General features: G+C 41.9%; 1 protein-coding gene across 1 annotated transcript in view; it reads right to left on the bottom strand.

The window, feature by feature from the left end:
- ptpn9a (protein tyrosine phosphatase non-receptor type 9a) overlaps positions 1–20,466 on the bottom strand; it is a 41,593-nt gene that overhangs the window by 10,396 nt on the left and 10,731 nt on the right. Inside the window, exons 2-6 of the mRNA XM_035790472.2 lie at positions 17,091–17,234; positions 12,052–12,141; positions 2,704–2,828; positions 489–594; positions 235–345 (exon numbers count right to left, since the gene is read on the bottom strand). Of these exons, the coding sequence (XP_035646365.1) occupies positions 235–345; positions 489–594; positions 2,704–2,828; positions 12,052–12,141; positions 17,091–17,234 (576 nt within the window). The remainder of the gene's footprint in view (positions 1–234; positions 346–488; positions 595–2,703; positions 2,829–12,051; positions 12,142–17,090; positions 17,235–20,466) is intronic.

Here is a 20,466-nt window from a genome sequence, read left to right as displayed (position 1 = left end):
CACTGTGAGGCTAAGCCTATGATAGTGCACCATGCCAGAATATATCTCCATCATGCTGCATCTGAAAAACCACTGTTTTAAATGGAAACTGATGGCACAGCTTGCACATATACTTAGGAAGTAGGTTTAGAATATCAGTCACTGTCACACATTCTTGATAGTTAAAGTTGGACCTGGTGCTCGTTTCTGAAGATATGATTCTGCCCATAGTGAGAATAATACCACTGCACTCACCCTCTCCCTGAGTTTCTCCTTAAGCAGCAGGCTCAGCAGGTTGTAGGGCACGCGGAACCAGACAGGGGCACCCACTATCAACACTTTCTTCAGCCTGGCAGGGAACGCCCCCTGGTGGAGAGCAGAGCTGCAATTTTGGAACGGTTTTGCAATCCTGGCCACTTTTTCATAAACATACATTTTCTGTCAACATATTATCCTGGCGAACAGATAATGATACACTACTACAATATGCTGGCTCAGTACTTTCTAACCTTGAGTAAGTTGAGGATCTTCTTGCTCAGGTCCAGCTCAAAGTTGGTGTAGTTGGAGCCCGCCATGTCGTAAATGAACACCAGGCCGTTTCTTTGAGTTTCAAAGCTGGAGGGAAAGAGAGTATGCAAAGCTGTCATCAAGGCAAAGGGTGGCTACTTGAAGAATCTCAAATATATTGGTTTGTTTAACACTTTTTGGTTAACACATATGGAATCATGTATTTCATAGTTTTGATGTCTTCACTATTATTCTACAATGTAGAAAATAGTAAAAAATTAATAAAAACCCTTGAGTAAGTGTCCAAACTTTTGACTGGTACTGTATGATGACCTTCTTAATAAATTATAAGCATATTTATAATTCCGTGTGCTATGCATTATGTACTATAATGAATGCCATTGATGCACATAAGTGGTGTAATATACATCTGCCAGGTCACACACCAACATGTCTCATATTTGGTACAATTTGTCCGTTTTTTTACCCAATGGTCTTGATTTTAATTTTCAATTGATCATGTAATTTAAGCCGGAGTCTCATCCACATAACTGAACAGATAATACTGGTCCTCTGTAGCTTAGTTGGTAGAACACCATGATAGTGGGTGAGATTCCCAGGACCACCAATACGTAAAAACATGTCTTTGGATAAAAGTGTCTGCTATATGACACACACACACAACGCACAAAAAAATAAAGGGAACACATCCTAGATCTGAATTAATGAAATATTCTTCTTAAATACTTATTTCTTTACATAGTTGAATGTGCTGACAACAAATCAAACACTTAATTTCCATTGATAATTTATCAACCCTTGGAGGTCTGGATTTGGAGTCACAGTCAAAATTAAAGTGGAAAATCACACTACAGGCTGAGCCAACTTTGATGTAATGTCTTTAAAACAAGTCAAAATGGGGCTCAGTAGTGCGTGTGGCCTCCACGTGCCTGTATGACCCCCCTACAACACCTGGGCATGCTCCTGATGAGGTGGCAGATGGTCTCCTGAGGGATCTCCTCCCAGACCTGGACTAAAGCATCCGCCAACTCCTGGACAGTGTGGTGAAACGTGGCGTTGGTGGATGGAGCGAGACATCTTGTCCCAGATGTGCTCAATTGGATTCAGGTCTGGGGAACGGGCGGGCCAGTCCATAGTATCAATACCTTCCTCTTGCAGGATCTGCTGACACACTCCAGCCACATGAGGTCTAGCATTGTCTTGCATTAGGAGGAACCCAGGAGGAACCCAGGGTCAACCGCACCAGCATATGGTCTCACAAGGGGTCTGAGGATCTCATCTCGGTACCTAATGGCAGTCAGGCTCATGGAGGGCTGTGCGGCCCCCCCACACCATGACTGACCCACTGCCAAATCGGTCATGCTGGAGGATGTTGCAGGCAGCAGAACGTTCTCCACGGCATCTCCAGACCGTCACGTGCTCAGTGTGAACCTGCTTTCATCTGTGAAGAGCACAGGGCGCCAGTGGCGAATTTGCCAATCTTGGTGTTCTCTGGCAAATGCCAAACGTCCTGCACGGTGTTGGGCTGTAAGCCCAACCCCCACCTGTGGACGTCGGGCCCTCATACCACCCTCATGGAGTCTGTTCAAATGGTCAGAAACAGACACATTTGTGGCCTGCTAGAGGTCATTTTGCAGGGCTCTGGCAGTGCTCCTCCTGCTCCTCCTTGCACAAAGGCCGAGGTATCGGTCCTGCTGCTGGGTTGTTGCCCTCCTCCACATCTTCTGATGTACTGGCCTGTCTCCTGGTAGCACCTCCATGCTCGGGACACTACGCTGACAGACACAGCAAACCTTCTTGCCACAGCTCGCATTGATGTGCCATCCTGGATGAGCTGCACTACCTGAGCCACTTGTGGGTTGTAGACTCCATCTCATGCTACCACTAGAGTGAAAGCACCGCCAGCATTCAAAAGTGACCAAAACTTCAGCCAGGAAGCATAGGAACTGAGAAGTGGTCTGTGGTCCCCACCTGCAGAACCACTCCTTTATTGGGGGTGTCTTGCTAATTGCCTATAATTTCCACCTGTTGTCTATTCCATTTGCACAACAGCATGTGAAATTTATTGTCAATCAGTGTTGCTTCCTAAGTGGACAGTTTGATTTCACAGAAGTGTGATTGACTTGGAGTTACATTGTGTTGTTTAAGTGTTCCCTTTATTTTTTTGAGCAGTGTATATAAAATCTCTGTTCTCACCTCTCCACAGCCTGGTCCAGGAGGTAGAAAAGAGCTTGCAGGACAACATGGTTGCCTGTCTTGTTGGGGTGGTGGAGTTTGGCCGTGTACAAGGCTATGGAGGCGCCTGATGGGTCCCGCACACTCTGGTAGAACAGAACAGACAGGGGTCAAAGTAAGGAGCGATTAGGGTGTGCATCTTAGCTGCACAGATGCCAACATCCTAATATTCAAATAAGATTCTATACCAGTACCTTAGTTGAGCAAAGGAAGATAATAAGCAGCACATCAAACCAGAAGTCTTTTAAAACAGTGTTAAAAAGTGACCGCAAATTTAATTTAGTATTAACGTAAACATTTTTCTGTTGATCTAAACACACAGGGAATTGTAAGTGGTATTCTGACAGAGGTGCATAAAGTTGACAGTAGAAGTACATACAGGACTAGTTGCACACTGGATCCAACATGCAATCATCAAATACATGGGACAGAGCAGCAGCGTGCAGGTCCAAGTATCTAAGATGGGGTCTGGGTTCAGGTTGACCACAAGGTGGCAGAGTAGACATGACCATGAGAAGCAATGAGAGCTTTGGCCACGTGGAAGCACCTGGGTTCACAGTCAGATTTAAAATGGGCGCCGCCTCGGATCTCTGAAGGAGTGACTTGTATGAAACAACCAGTATGAAATGGGACATTGCACTTAAGCGGAAACAATTGTTAAAACAAGGGTCCCATTCAATTAAAACAAGTTACCAGGTTACTGGAGTATCAATGACAGAATGTCAACTGAATAGTCCAGTCTGAACCGCAACAGTGAAGAGCATACAATACATTGCCACAATTTACACTCACCTCAACATCCAAAAGGCAGATTGAGTGACTATTTTGACAAATTTATTTACCCCTTTATCAGGGCCCACATTCATAAAGTATCTTCGAGTGAGTGCTGAATAAAGATGTTTGACATTTTAGATTAGAATGAATAAGATTACGTGGAAGACATGATCCTAGATCAGCACTCCTCCTAGGCGCATAATGAATACGGGCCCTGGACACTCCTGTTATTTGAGGGCAAAATAGTCTTACGACTAAAAATACCTGACAGGATACAGACAGAGGGCCAGTGCTGAAGTGGTGGAAGTGTTCTTTCTGTGAGGAAGGAGGTGGTCTCAAATTGATGCAGCAGACTGGCAGTGGCGTGACAATGGGAAGGGAGGGGGGAGAGAAGAGGGATCGGTGACAATCAGCTGTCATAGCTCTAGCCCTGCTGACTGACTCAGATTTCCAGGCAAGGAGGAAAGGGAGAGAGGGAGGGACCCTTCACTACCACACTTGATCCCAGTCCAAGACAAACGACATGGAAGGACCCTGACTTCTCTATTTGAACTAATGAGTTATGAACCCATTGCAACAGTCTAAAGACTACCAACATGATATCTTACACCCCCCCCACAACATTCTTGCTGAAACTCTACGTAGCTTACCATTAACAGTCACAATTCTGAATTACTATAAAATAGCATTTTGAATTCAACATCCAATTAATATTACTAGTAGTACTACTACTACTAGCAGCCTTTTACACTCATACCCGTATATGGGTTGAAAATGTCAAATTTGCACACTGATAAGTGCCTAAATTGAAACCAGTGGCTGTACAGTAACATGATCTCAGGGACTCTGTCACAGCTCTAAGGATTTTGACAGCCGTTCTGACTTAGACCACCACACACACACACACACGACTAGAAGTTTCCCCCATCCTCCCACTAATTTGGCAGCTTTTGCACATTTTTTCATTGCTTGAGTGAGGGAAATGCTGTAACTTACAAGGACTATGTGTTTTGAAAGATGAGACGTTGATGATTATAATACCACATTGATGATTATAATACCACATTGATGTCATACAAGCAAGCCAAACACCCATGAGTCCAAATGTGCACCTCACATTTCCATTTCATAAAACTATTGTAATATACACTGAGTGTAAATTACATTAAGGACACCAGCTGACCAGGTGAAAGCTATGATCCCTTATTGAAGTAACTTGTTAAATCCTCTGGCTCTGGCTTAGAATACATGGATAACTACAAATACCTAGGTGTCTGGCTAGACTGTAAACTCTCCTTCGACTCATATTAAGCATCTCCAATCAAATTAAATCTAGAATCCGCTTCCTATTTCGCAACAAAGCTTCCTTCACTCATGCTGCCAAACATACCCTTGTAAAACTGACCATGCTACCGATCCTTGACTTTGGCGATGTCATCTATAAAATAGCCTCCAACACTACTCAGCTAACTGGATGTAGTCTATCACAGTGCCATCTGTTTTGCCACCAAAGCCCCATACACTACTCACCACTGCGACCTATACGCTCGTTGGCTGGCCCTCGCTTCATACTCGTCGCCAAACCCACTGGCTACAGGTTATCGACAAGTCTCTGCTAGGTAAAGCCCCACCCTATCCCAGCTCGCTGGTCACCATAGCAGCACCCACCCGTAGCATGCGCTCCTGCAGGTATATCTCACTGGTCACCCCCAAAGCCAATTCCTACTTTGGTCGCCTTTCCTTCCAGTTCTAGAGAAGCTAGAGATTCCCATCTCCCTCACTAGCGTTAAGAACCAGCTGTCAGAGCAGCTCACAGATCACTGCACCTGTTCATAGCCCATATATCTACCTCATCCCCATACGGTATTTATTTTGCACCACAGTATCTCTACATGCACAGCCATCTTTTGCACATCTACCATTCCAGTGTTGAATTGCCATATTGTAATTACTTCGCCACCATGGCCTATTTATTGCCGTAACTCCCTTATTTGACCTAATTTGCAATCACTGTATATAGATTTTGTTTTCTACTGTATTATTGACCGTTTTGTTCATGCCATGTGTAACTCTGTGTTGTTGTATGTGTCGAACTGCTATGCTTTATCTTGGCCAGGTCGCAGTTGCAAATGAGAACTTGTTCTCAACTTGCTTACCTAGTTAAATAAAGGTGAAATATTGTTTTGGGAAGAAATCCACTTCAAATCAGTGTAGATGAATAGGGGATAGTGAATGGGGAAGACAATATTTAAGCGCCTTTGAAAAGAGTATGGTAGGTGCCAGGTGCACTGTTGTGTCAAGAACTGCAATGCTGCTGGGTTAACAAAGAAACAAATCCGACTATATGCTTCAAGTTAGAGTGATTTATGCAACTTTAGTTCCGATACAAACATTTGGCTGTTTTGATTTATAATACATTTTATGGCTGCATGATGCAACTAATGGTAAGGCTGCATACAGGCTGCATACACTTCAGTCTCTCCTTCACAATTTGACAAGCACTTAATATTCTAACCAGGCCTTATATTTCCCGGTGGCATCCCCCTTGTCTGGCTATAAAGCCCCCTAAAAAATTCCAGCACTTTTGCAACCCAAAGTGTATTGTGCTCTTGGGCTGAATATTATAATTAGAATTCCCTTCTCCCGGCTACCATACTCAATTAAGCGATCGGGTCCTTCTCACAGGCATCTCAGCGAAGTAGTATACTACAAGTGAAGACCGACATGTCGGGGACGCAACTGCGCGAATCCCTCATCGAATTTGGAGGTGCATATTTAAGATAGAACTGTCCACATGTTGCCTGCCAACAAAATGAGTAGGCCTAACGAACACCTACGTCAACCTACTATCCCCATAGTTCTAAAGTTAAACCTATTCTATTGGTCAACCTCTCCTTTCCTTCTGTGCTATAAATAAATATTCCAAACATACTCTGGGACATTTGTGGGATGTGAGATCCCAATTAATACAAAACACTCACATCAAAACTGTTTAAGAGCAAATGAGGCTGACAAAAAATATGTTGATAAACTATTAGGCTATTTCTTCACATAAGTGCAGCAATGCACACACTGCAGTAGGCTAGGGAGAAAACTTCTCAAAAGTGACTGCAAATGGAATAAAGCATATAACGCTTTATTATAAATGTGCAATTATGGTGAAAATTCTTAACCAAACTTGAAACTCACATGCCACCTATGTATGCCACTTAGGCTCTACAATGGTTGTAACGCGGATTAAACGTAAAGTTATTTGGTCACTTTAGTTGTGATACAAAAACAAAGGCCTATGGGCTAGGCTACATGAGGTGAGAGACTTATGATTTTAAATAAATAGTCACAGAAAAAGGCATGCACTGTTTCTTGCCTTACTGCACATGCTGGGCATCATTCACAAGTGAAAATACAGTTGAAATGGTAAATTTATATACACTCAGGTTGGAGTCATTAAAACTTGTGTTTTTCAACCACCACAAATTTCTTGTTAACAAACTATAGTTTTGGCAAGTCGGTTAGGACATCTACTTTGTGCATGACAAGTAATTTTTCCAATAATTGTTTACAGACAGATTAAGTTTACATACACTAAGTTGAATCTAGACTTCCACAAATCTTGTTCATCCTTGGGAGCAATTTCCAAACACCTGAGGGTACCATGTTCATCTGTACAAACAATAGTACAGAAGTATAAATACCATAGGACCAAGCAGCCGACATACTGCTCAGGAAGGAGACGCGTTCTGTCTCCTAGAGATGAACATACTTTGGTGCGAAAAGGGAAAAATCTATGCCAGAACAACAGCAAAGGACCTTGTGAAGATGCTGGAGGAAACAGGTACCATAGTATCTATATCCACAGTAAAACTAGTTATATAATCTACAGAACCTGGAAAGGCCGCTCAGCAAGGCAGAAGCCACTGTTCCAAAACCGGCATAAAAATCCAGACTACGATATGCAGCTGCATATGGGGACAAAGATCGTACTTGTTGGAGAAGTGTCCTCTGGTCTGATGAAAAAAATGTTGAATCGTTTGGTCATAATGACAATCGTTATGTTTGGAGGAAAAAGGGAGACGCTTGCAAGCCGAAGAATACCATCCCAACCGTGAAGCACGGGTGAGGCAGCATCATGTTGTGGGGGTGCTTTGCTGCAGGAGGGACTGGTGCACTTCAAAATAGATGGCATCATGAGGAAGGAAAATAAGGGGGATATATTGAAGCAACATCTGAAGACATCAGTCAGGAAGTTAAAGCTGGGTTGCAAATGGGTCTTCCAAATGGACAATGACCCCAAGCATACTTCCAAAGTTGTGGCAAAATGGCTTAAGGACAAAACATTCAAGGTATTGAAGTGGCCATCACAAAGCCCTGACCTCAATCCTATAGAACATTTGTGGGAAAACTTAAGGTGTGTGCGAGCAAGGAGGCCTACAAACTTGACTCAGTTACACCAGCTCTGTCACGAGGAATGGGCCAAAATTCACACAATATTGTGGGAAGCTTGTGGAAGGCTACCCGAAATGTTTGACCCAAGTTACACAATTAGTATTTGGTAGGATTGCCTTTAAATTGGTTTATGTAAACAATAAAAGCTGAAATAAATCTCTACTATTATTCTGAAATTTCACATTCTTAAAATAAAGGGTCCTAAGACCGGGAATGTTTACTAGGATTAAATGTCAGGAATTGTGAAAAACTGAGTTTAAATGCACTTGGCTAAGGTGTATGTAAACATCAACTGTACATCAGTTCAAGAGTAAAAATGTGCTTAACAATACACATACGTTGCATGGATTAATAGGAATAGTGTTTAAAATAGTATTTTTATGACTACCTCATCTCTGTACCCGACACATACAGTTCTGTAAGGTCTCGCAGTCGAGCAATGAATTTCAAAACAAGATTCAACCACAAAGACCTGGGAGGTTTTGCAATGCCTCAAAAAGAAGGGAACCTATTGGTAGATGGTTAAAAATAAAATCAAAAGCATGGTGAAGTTAATAATTACATTTTGGATGATGTATCAGTACACCCAGTCACTAAAGATACAGGCGTCCTTCCTAACGCAGTTGCCGGAGAGGAAGGAAATTGCTCAGGGATTTCACCATGAGGACAATGGTGACTTAAAAAAATGTGAGAAGGAATATAAAAATAATCCAAACATTCATCCTGTCTGCAATAACACATTAAAGTAAAACTGCAAAAAAATGTGGCAAAGAAATTAACCATGTCCTGAATAAAGTGTCTGGGGCAAATCAAACACAACACTCAGTACCACTCCTCATATTTTCAAGCATAGTTGTGGCTGCATCATAGGTATGCGTGTCATCGTCAGCGATTAGGGAGGTTTCTTTGGATAAAAAGAAACAGATAAGCACATGCAAAATCCTAGAAGAACCTTGTTAAGTCTGCTTTCCAATAGATACTGGGAGACGAATTCACCTTTCAGCTGGACAATAACGTAACACACACTGGAGTTGCTTACCAAGACGACATCGAAAGTTCCTGAGTTACCCAATTACAGTTGACTTAAATCATTTTAAATCTATGGCAAGACTTGAAAATGTCTGTCTAGCAATGATCAACAACCAAATTGACAAAGCTTAAAGAATGTTAAAATATTGTACAATTCAGGTATGTAAAGCTATTAGAGACTCACAGCTGTAATTGATTCTAACATGCATTGTCTCAGGGGGTTGAATTCTTATCTAATCAAGATCCTTTTGGTGTATGTGGACACCTGCTCCTCAAACATCTCATTCCAAAATCATGGGCATTAATATGGTCCCTACTTTGCTTCTATAACAGCCTCCACGCTTCTGGGAAGGCTTACCACTAGATGTTGGAACATTGCTGCTGAGACTTGCTTCCATTCAGCCACAAGAGCATTAGGGAGGTTGGGCATTGATTTTTGGCGATTAGGCCTGGCTTGCAGACGGCATTCCAATTCATCCCAACGGTGTAAGTTGGGGTTGAGGTCAGGGCTCTGCACGCCAGTCAATATTTTACACACCGATCGACAAACCATTTCTGTATGGACCCCACTTTGTGCACGGGAGCATTGTCAAGCTCAAACAGGAAAAGCCCTTCCCCAAATTGTTGCCACAAAGTTGGAAGCACAGAATCATCTAGCACGTCATTGTATGCTGTAGCGGTAATTTCCCCTCACTGGAACAAGGGGACTAGCCCGAACCATATTATTGATCCTCCACCAAACTTTACATTTGGCACTAAGCAGTCGGGCAGGTAGCTTTCTCCTGGCATCTACCAAACCCAGATTAGTCCATCAGACTGGACTGCCAGATGGTGAAGCGTGATTCGTCACTCCAGATATGGTGTTTCCACTGCTCCAGACTCCAATGGTGGTGAACGTTACACCAATCCAGTTGACGCTTGGCATAGTGATCTTAGGCTTGTGTGCGGCTGCTCAGCCATGGAAACCCATTTCATGAAGCTCCCGACAAACAGTTATTGTGCTGACGTTGCTTCCAGGGGCAGTTTGAAACTTGGTAGTGAGTGTTGCAACCGAGGACAGACTATTTTTATACGCTACAGCACTCTGCGGTCTTGTTCTGTGAGCTTGTGTGGCCTACCACTTCTCGGCTGAGCCGTTGTTGCTCCTATACATTTCCACTTCACAATAACAGCAATCAGTTAACCGGTGCAGCAATTTGACGAACTGACTTGTTGGAATGGTGGCATCCTATGACGGTGCCACTTTGAAAGTCACGGAGCGCTTCAGTAAGGCCAAGCTACTGCAAATGTTTGTCTATGGAGGTTGCATGGCTGTGTGTTCAGATTGTATACACCTGTCAGCAACAGGTGTGGCTGAAGTCAACCAAATCCACTAATTTGAAGGGATGTCCATATACTTTTGTATATATAGTGTATATTAGTGTTACACAAATTGAAAAAACAACATTTAATCCCTCTTTGTAACACCAAAATGTGGAGAAAGTGAAGGGGTGTAAATAATTTCTGAAGTCATTCCAGGATAAAGTGACCACACGACAGGATAGACAGTAAACAGTAGCAACAGCATATGTGATGAGTCTGTCAATGCAGATAGTTAAATAGCTAACCAATAGCTACTATTTAGTAGTCTTATGGCTTGTGGGTAGAAGCTTTTCAGGAAACAAAAAAACCTTAGTTGAAGACTGAGTCACAAAAGTGCATTGAAATTACTTAGGAACTGTGCACACTTTGGAGGTGTGTGGCCATTTGGAAGCACCAGTACCTCACACTCAAAACCCTTTTTTTGTCTTGTTGCACCTACCCCAAATGTTCCAAGCATATTACCATACTACTGAATGTATCCAGAGTAATTTTAACAAATGCAGCAAAAATGTAAAATGCACATTAAATCAACAGTGTACCTTTCGTCTAAGAATTTCCCATAATCTCTAAACGGTTCCCTTTTAATTGCTACCATGGTTATGCATATGCCCCCCCCCCCCAAGCTCATACAGCTCCAGAAATCTCAAAGCTGTAAAAAAAATAAAAAAAATAAAAAATTCAAGAGCATTTCCTCTGCCGGTCTCCATCCTGACGAGAGCTTCCTCCTAATGGGGAGTGAGTGACAGGAAGGGAAACAACATCTACTAGCTGCTCCATAGACAGAGGATAGCCAATTTAATGTCTAGTCCTGGAGTTAGTATTCATCTTTTTCAGCATCTGGGCTGTGTTCAGTAGGCACGATGCAGGAGAAAAAGCACAGGGTTGCCAAAGCTGGCATACACAATTAGTTAACAGGGATGTGTGCTTATTCCTCTCCTGTACTCCCTGTTCACCCACGACAGTGTGGTCACGCACAACTCCATCGATGGGCCTGCCGTGGAACGCGTTGAGAGCTTCAAGTTCCTCTGTGTCCAAATCACTAAGAACTTAATGCACAGTCGTGAAGAAGCCGCGACAGCGCCTCTTCCCACCCAGGAGGTTGAAAAGGCTTGGCATGGGCTCTCAAAATCCTCAAAAAGTTGTACAGCTGTACCATTGAGAGCACCTTGACTGGCTGAGTCACTACTTGGTATGACAATAGCACTGTCCTCGATCGCATGGCGCTACAGAGGGTGGTGCGGGCAGTTAGGCGGTGTAGAAGGAAGGCCTGGAAAAATCATTAAAAAGACTCCAAGCAACAGATGTCAAGTCAGACACCAACAAGCACCTGAACAGCTTTGATCCCCATGCCATAAGACCACTAAATAGCTAACAAAATATCAGCTTTGACCTTTATATTTTCACCGTCCCTACGCACACTCACAGGGCCCAACACACACAGCTGCTACTCTTATTAATAATATATCCTGATGCCTAGTCACCTTACCCCCTATCAATACATTATCCCTGCACATTGTAAATATGGTACTGGAACTGACCCTGTATGTAGTATGCTTCATTTGTGTTATTTTTTAGATCTTGTGTGTTTGTTCTACCTTGTCATTTTTAGTATTAAAATTTATTACTGCATTTTTGGGGGCTAGAGCTTGTAAGAAAGGCATTTAACTGTACATGTGACATTAAAACTATTAGACTCACCAGCACTGTGAACTTTCCACTGAGCAGTTCTGAGCGCAGAGGTTCCTCCTGGGGCTGTAATTTGACAATGCCCTCTTTCAGACGGGTCTCCTAGAAACATGAGAAAGAGTTAAAAGGGAACATCAGGCCTGTGAGGCCTACAGTACAACATCCATCCACTACACAGGTGTTCGGGTTGCAATGTGTGCATGCTTTTTGTTCCAGTCCAGCACTAAACACACTTGATTCAAATCCACCTACATCTTCAATGTAGGCCGCTACTATTAGTCCAATCAGGTGTGTTTGTGCCGAGCCAGAGTAAAAGTCTGCTTCTGTTCCAGCCCAGCACAACGAATTCAAATGATAAGCTAATCAGTCTTCATTTAGGACCTTGATTTGTTGAATTGGGTGTGTTGGTGCTAGGCAGAAGCAAAAGATTGGAGGATGCAAAAAGAACTCCATTCCTCATCCCAGACAGTGTCTCAGAACTCTGTGACTGGCCTTTCCTTAATCTGTACTGATCAAAGGCTGGAAGGATGAAGGCAATAATATGGATAACGCCTATCAGCGAGTGTGCTTTCACTCGTCATGTGATTACAAGGAAGTTTAGATGAAAGGAAAGAGAAAGGAAAATAAACCATTCGACAGATGAGCTTCAGGATGTGTTGCTTCAGTGCTAGGATGTGTCATATTACAGAGATACCGTGATATAGAAGCAGATAAGATATAAATACCTGTGGGAAGCTGTGAATGAAACCTTGTAGGCTACACTACAATAACAGTTCCAAAAGAACTACCTGCCCAAGTGACTAGAGCGCCTTTACCTTGTCTCCCGCTTTGCTCCACGCGGATCAAGAGGCTTCAAATGGACTACCGTGGAAAACAGTTGGATACCCGTGGACAAAGGACTATGACGTATTACATAACATGCTTACAGTTATAGGAGGGGTCACCATAGAATGAATGTGGGGGACAATATACTAGTGGCCCTACGGGGCAATGTAGCATTCGATATTTAGTGAGAGTGCACACAAAGCACACTACCCGTGAGTACAAATGGGAGAAAATGTATTTTCTTCAAATTGTTGTGGCCACCTTCAACTTTTTGTCCAGTTTAATTAAAAATTTAATGTATTAGAGCCTTGCATTTGTCCTCTGGTGTGACATAATGCTAATATAAAAAGGCTTAATGATTCTCAAATTGACCAGTACAAATACAGTAAGGTTTACACTCAAGGGAAAAAAATAATTGTTTTGAGCAAAATACTGTTTTTTTTTTTAGACAATTGCAAACTTCAAGGAGTAGGGCATTCAAGGAGTGGTTTCAATGAAAAATTAGTGAAGTCATCAGCACCCCCTTGCTTGAGGAACAATAGTGGTGCAATAGACTAGCCAGAACCGCTTCAAAGCACAATGGCTTAGATTCTACAAGTATCTGGAACTCAGAGGAATGTGACACCAATCCTCCACAAGAAATACCATAATTTGGTGTTTTGTTGATGGAAAACTGTTAAAAGGCACCTCTAGTGTTCAATTGGGTTGAGATCTGGCGACAGACTGCCATGGCATATGGTTTACATTGTTTTCATGCTCATCAAACCATTGACTGACCACTCGTGCCCTGTGGATGAGGACATTGTCATCCTATGGGGCCATAGACATGGCCTGCCCAGCATTTTTAGACATGACCCTAAGCATGATGGGATGTTAATTGGGGCGGCAGGTAGCCTCGTGGTTAGTGTTGGACTTGTAACCGAAAAGGTTGCAAGATCAAATCCCCGGGCTGACAAGGTAAAAATCTGTCATTCTGCCCCTGATCAAGGCAGTTAACCCACTGTTCCTAGGCAGTCATTCATTGTAAATGAGAATTTGTTCTTAACGGACTTGCCTAGTTAAATAAAGGTAAAACCACAGACTTTCAATATACTTCGTTTCCCTCATTTACTCAAGTGTTTCCATTATTTGGCAGGTACCTGTAGGTCACCATTTGAACCAAATGAAGTTATATTTGCCTTTATGGACCAAGAAAAAAAAAAAAAAGGGTGTCACATAAACGAGCCAAATACAGCTCAACCTCAAACACTTTCATTCAAGCAGAGGTAAAACATGGGCATTTCAAACACCTTTCACACGAGGCAAGATTATTCAGTCCTTAAATTTTTTTTTAAACACCACTAAAAAAAAACATCTGATTAAGTGACTTAATGTAAGCAGCAAAATCTAGCCACATCCTGCTACTATTCAGGAAATTAGAGAGAGAACAAGACATTTGGGAACCATTTTCTGTGGTGGATTGGAATGGACAAGTCCCATTTTGTGTTCAACAGTTAGAGCCATTTGTCCACAAAACTAAACACAGCCCCGTCCAAATGGAGGATTAATTAAAGGTCAACTGCCCCTTAGAACCAACTTCTCTGGTTTTAACCTATATGGCATCGATACGAGTCAAACAAATTAGTGTCCAAAATTTACTATAAACTGTAAATAGGATCATTTTTGGTCAAGTCAAGTCTCATCCAAAACTGAGTTGAGAGTTTGTCACGATTTACTGGAGAGATGGGAATGGATTACTTACATGCCCACTTTTGCCAAATGTCTAAGTGCTCTGGAGCAGGTTTCTGTAAAGGATCTCTGTACTTTGCTCCGTTCATCCTTCCCTCAATCCTGACTAGTTTCCTAGTCCTCCCTAACCAAAGCCCTTCTACCCAGATTGCTTAGTTTGGCTGGGCAGACAGCTCTAGGAAGAGTCTTGGTGGTTCCAAACATCTTCCATTTAAGAATGGAGGCCACCGTTCTTGGAGACCTTCAATGCTGCAGACATTTTATGATGCTCTTCTCCATATCTGTGCCTCGACACAATCCTGTCTATGCGCTCCACGGACAATTCCGTCGACCTTGGTTTTTGCTCTGATATGCAGGATCAACTGTGTGACCTCAGACAGGCGTGTGCCTTTCCAAAATCATGTCCAATCAATTGAATCTACTACAGGTGGAATCCAAATCAAGTTGTAGAAATATCTCATGGATAAATCAATAAAAACAGGATGCACCAGAGCTCAAATTTAGCAAAGGCTCTGAATACTTAAGTAAATAAGGAATATATATTTATTTTTTTAAACCCATTTTCGCTTTGTCATTATGGGGTATTGTGTGTAGATTGATAAAAAAATATTTAAATCCTCAGCAATTTTAGAATAAGGCTCTAACAAAATGTTGAAAAAGGTCAAGGGATCCGAGTACTTACGAAGGCACTGTATAGGTTTACTACTAGGGATGCACAATATCGGTAAGCATACTTTGAGTGCACTGTATATGAAAATTAGCCCATAACACCACCTATACAAAATAGGCCTATACATCCTTTAAGCAGGGTTCATACAGACATTGGCAAGTCAAATTCAAGGACTTCCTCAAGCACTTAATTGAAGGACTTCAGTGTTATACAACTGTATAATTTTTATAAAATGGTACATATAGGGCCTAATATACAGCAGAATCCCTCTCCCCCAAAAAGCATGTAGCGTAAAAAAAAGAAAATGTAGGCCATTACCACAAAGCATTTATATTTAAATTATGATTACATTCTAAAGTACTGTATGTGAGAATAATAAGGAGATTTTTCTGTAGCCTATGTGGCCGACACAGGCACACATAAAGCTGTGAATAGCTGAAGCATTAATCTCACCATGTCACACCATCGCTGTTTTTATAAAGAGAATGTGACAAAAACCAGGTTCCTCATTTTTTTTTTTTTTTTTTTTTTTTTTAAATGGAAGACTGTTTGGAAACCCAAGTTGAAGCCAACATTTACCACAACACCCTTCAACTGAAGTGGCAGGAAACAAACGAGTGGACACATTGCTCACCAAATTTTTTTTTTTGTGAGATCACAGATAATTGTAGGAGAGCAGGACAACTTATAAATTGGCTCCAACAATTACACAGACTTTTTAAACACCACACTGAGGAGATGATGTCTGATTGTCAAGGTAGGCAGCCCACTCCAAATTGAAGTAGGCTAATTCAAGCCCCTTGTATTGTTTAAAATTGCAGGTCTAACATGGAGTGTTATCATTTTTTATTCATTAGCAGATCATATTGTGAATAAGCCCATTACGCTATGTAAGTTGTTAAAATTAATAGAAATAGCGTTGGTTGTTGCGCAATAGTCTATCCTACACATTTGCGCACTGTAGCTCTAGTGGTTAGAGCGTTGGTTCAGTAACTGAAAAGTTGCGAGATCGAATCGAGCTGACAAGGTAAAAATATGTTGTTCTGCCCCTGAACAAGGCAGTTAACCCACTGTTCCTAGGCCGTCATTGTAAATGAGAATTTGTTCTTAACTGAACACTGCTTCTACAGTATTATGGAAAGTATGGTTTATTCTACACAAAACTGTTACACGGTTTAGAATATGTACATAGGTTTAACAATTGCACTCTTCTCAAATTACTCTGTAGGCTACTGACCGATGCAAAACTTCCTCAGTAGCCTACATCTCACATCTGCCTGTAGGTCTTGAACCTGCTCAGCACATGGGTTGAGGCAAACTCATGTCATCCACCTGTCCATAACCTGTAATACATTACATAGATGGAAAGGACTTTGTCACTTACCGGAGACTTTGCTAGTAAAGTGCATATTGTAACACTCAACTTCACTTTTTCATGACACTATATTTACACCCGCTGTAACATATTGCATTATTTTATGGCTGGTTATGACACCTACATAAGTGTCAAAATGTTTTCCTTCCGTTTGAAAGTTTGTTTCTTAAATTCTTCAATCATTTACAAAATAATTCTCATTTTAAATAACTTGTAGAAAATACATTATGACACTGTCATGGCCATCAATCATATAAGCCCAAATGTGTGCACGCCGACATGTACACATACACCTGCATGTGACCAGAGGAGGTTCTTCCAGGGAGGATGAGGGGGATGTTCCCCCTCAAATGTAGGGGGAAAAAACACATTTTAATTAAAATAAAACTTTCAAAAAAGTTTAGTTCAGCAACCACTGGCACGCCCCACCCACCCACACACACACCCACCCACCCTGTAGCTGTGGAAGAGCTCGATGGCCCGGAGCACGTCGAACTTGCGCGCCATGAGGAACTTGACGGCCACTTCCCATGACAGGGGGGACACTCCATGCTGAGTGGTCCACTTGTTGATTTCCTCCAGAAACTCCTTGGTAGCCTAAAAACACACACAGAGAGAGATGGTCACACACAATGTACTCACTCCAGGGAGAAATGAAAGACTAGAATAAGTGAAACTCAAGTTTAACATGATACATCCTATGAGGAAGTGGTGCATGTATGACCTTTATGACATGAAATGCTATCTCACAGGAGGCTACAGAGGGTAGGACAGCTCATAATAATGTCTGGAATGGCGTAAAGGTAATGGTATAAAACATGGAAACCATTCAATTTATTCCGTTACAGCCATTACCATGAGCCCTTCCTCCTCGTTAAAGTGCCACCATAGGTTTACTTAGGAAGGGGTGTTTGGTGGGGGTGGGGACTTAACCTGGCTGTGAAAAAAAAAATAGCATCATTTAAAAAAGTTCAAATTATAGGTACAGTAGCACTTTTTGCTTCCACATTTCTGTACTTCCAACAGTAGTCTATTAATCTAAATCAGAACTGGATTCCATAAGGTCTGACTATCAAACCTACCAACACAAGGGCCGCGAGTGGCATTGCAAATGTACGGTCCCTTACTAGATGTCTGCGGGTGTTATTAAAATAGGCCGACTGCATCAAGTCATCCCCCAGGGCCCGGTTTTCCAGGAAGTCAAACCAAATGTCAGAGACTAATGTTTAAATTCTTTGACATTTTTCTGCTGTACAGGAAAATTCCAGATGGCGACTAGCTGCTTATTGCAAATGGTTAAACCATTAAACGTACATGGCCGTTTCTCGTAAAATGGAAAAGACTTTGAAGACGAAACTCGTGAACACAGGTTTGGCCCAATGTACTTTTAGCCCAGAAACAAGATGGCGTCAAGGCCTCAACGCTCTTTGAATGAACGCCCATTTTCTGGGATTAAAGGTTGAAAACTGTAATACAGCACTAATTTGACCGCTTCAAGTCTAAGTACATAAAGCTATGGTGTAAGGAAAAATAGAAACATCCATTTATCTATCGTAATTTACTAGAAATCGTACAACATCAGTTTGGTGATGGTTAAGCAAATGTGTTTTTTTCTTTAAAAAAAAAAGTTAGATCCAGTTGCGGTGTGTCTGTTAAGGCGGGTTTCGATGCGCTACGTGATTTTTCTATACACAGTCAATGTGGAGTGACACAGTGTGGGGTTTACATACACAGAGCCTGCAATAGTTACCGGTGTTCAAACTATCAAAGAACCGTCAGACCTAGAGATCTTTCATTTTATAAACCTGTTCTGGAGCGTCAGTCGGTAGTGCACGGTGAGTTGTGGCTCTAAAAAAATTCTCAGGCCGAGAAACACCCTAGTCCATTTGCAATAACTCAATTAATTTTGAACGGTGCGAAAATGACAACACTTAGAAAAGTCCCAGAAATCACAAGACCAGGTGCATTGAAACCGCCTCGACCCAGAGACGGACCCTAAAGTTTGTCCGATAGCCATTTCAGGGATCCTGTTACAACAACCGGAAAAAGTGCATTTTCAGCACTAATTAAGGTCGCTGCTCGGTCTCCGAACTCAGGAGTCGCTTCAGCTAGGCCTACACAATGTCAGAACTGGACCTGCAGATAACACGTAGTTACGTTCTGTTTTTTTAATGGTTTTAACAGAAGGTGCTGTGAACTTTGGGCCGGCTCTGAAATGTGATAGTTGGCTTCTAAATGAGTTCTAAACGAGGCGTCAGAATGATATCTTATTGACTGATGGCCTGATGCCCCACTTGAATGTAGCTCGCTTAGTTTGACTGCAGCGGCCGTGCAAAAGTAGGCCCGGAATGAATCACGACCTAAATTTGAGGTGCTTTTGGGTGACAGCAACAGAACCGTTAAGGTTAGAAGCACAATGCATCCACAGGAATGTTGCTAAGGTCCTCCTGATAAGTGTGGAATTAACCCTCAACTTCTCTAGGGTAGGGGGCAGAATTTGGAATTTTGGATGAAATGCATACCCAAATTAAACCGCCTTCTACTCAGGACCAGAAGATATGCATATAATTAGTATATTTGGATAGAAAACACTAATGTTTCAAAACTGCTAAAATAATGTCTGTGAGTATAACAGAACTGATTTGGCAGGCGAAAACCTGAGAAAAACCCATTCAGGAAGTAGGATTTTTTGTTGTTGTAGTTTTCTATTCAATGCCATTACAGTAGACATCGACTTGGTAAATGACCTTTAAAATGGCGTCAGACAGAGGCACTGCATCCGTCCTCGTGCTCCTAGACCTTAGTGCTGCTTTTGATACCGTCGATCACCACATTCTTTTGGAGAGATTGGAAACCCAAATTGGTCAACACGGACATGTTCTGGCCTGGTTTAGATCTTATCTGTCGGAAAGATATCAGTTTGTCTCCGAATGTTTTATCCTCTGACAAATCAACTGTAAATTTCGGAGTTCCCCAAGGTTCCGTTTTAGGACCACTTGTTTTCACTATATATTTTACCACTTGGGGATGTCATTCGAAAACATGCTATGCGGATGACACACAGCTGTACATTTCAATGAAACATGGTGAAGGCCCAAAATTGCCCTCGCTAGAAGCCTGTGTTTCAGACATAAGGAAGTGGATGGCTGCAAACGTTCTACTTTTAAACTCAGACATAACAGAGATGCTTGTTTTAGGTCCCAAGAAACAGAGATCTTCTGTTGAATCTGACAATTAATCTTGGTTGTACGGTCGTCTCAGATAAAACTGTGAAGGACCTCAGCGTTACTCTGGACCCTGATCTCTTTTGACGAACATATCAAGACTGTTTCAAGGACAGCTTTTTTTCCATCTATGTAACATTGCAAAAGTCAGAAACTTTGTCCAAAAATGAAGCAGAAAAATTAATCTATTCTTTTGTCACTTCTAGGTTAGACTACTGCAATGCTCTACTTTCTGGCTAAAGCACTAAAACTTCAGTTAGTGCTAAACACCGCTGCTAGAATCCTGACTAGAACCCCAAAAATTGATTATATTACTCTAGTGCTAGCCTCCCTACACTGGCTTCCTGTTAACAATAGTGCCCCCTAGCTTCAGGAGGTTGTTTGGAAAAATAACATTCCCAAAATAAACATCCTATTTCTCAGGACCAGATGCTAGAATATGCATATAATTGACAGATTAGGATAGAAAACTAAAGTTTCCAAAACTGTCAAAATATTGTCTGAGTATAACAGAACTGATATTGCAGGCGAAACCCTGAGAAAAATCAAACCAGGAAGTTGCTTTATTTTGAAAACGCCATGTTCCATAGCCTCCCTTTGCTCCA

The sequence above is a fragment of the Oncorhynchus keta genome, chromosome 17 (assembly GCF_023373465.1).
Source record: "Oncorhynchus keta strain PuntledgeMale-10-30-2019 chromosome 17, Oket_V2, whole genome shotgun sequence".
Classification (NCBI taxonomy): Eukaryota; Metazoa; Chordata; class Actinopteri; order Salmoniformes; family Salmonidae; genus Oncorhynchus; species Oncorhynchus keta.
The sequence above is the reverse complement of the archived record's forward strand: the minus strand, read 5'-3'. Positions and strand labels throughout refer to the sequence as shown.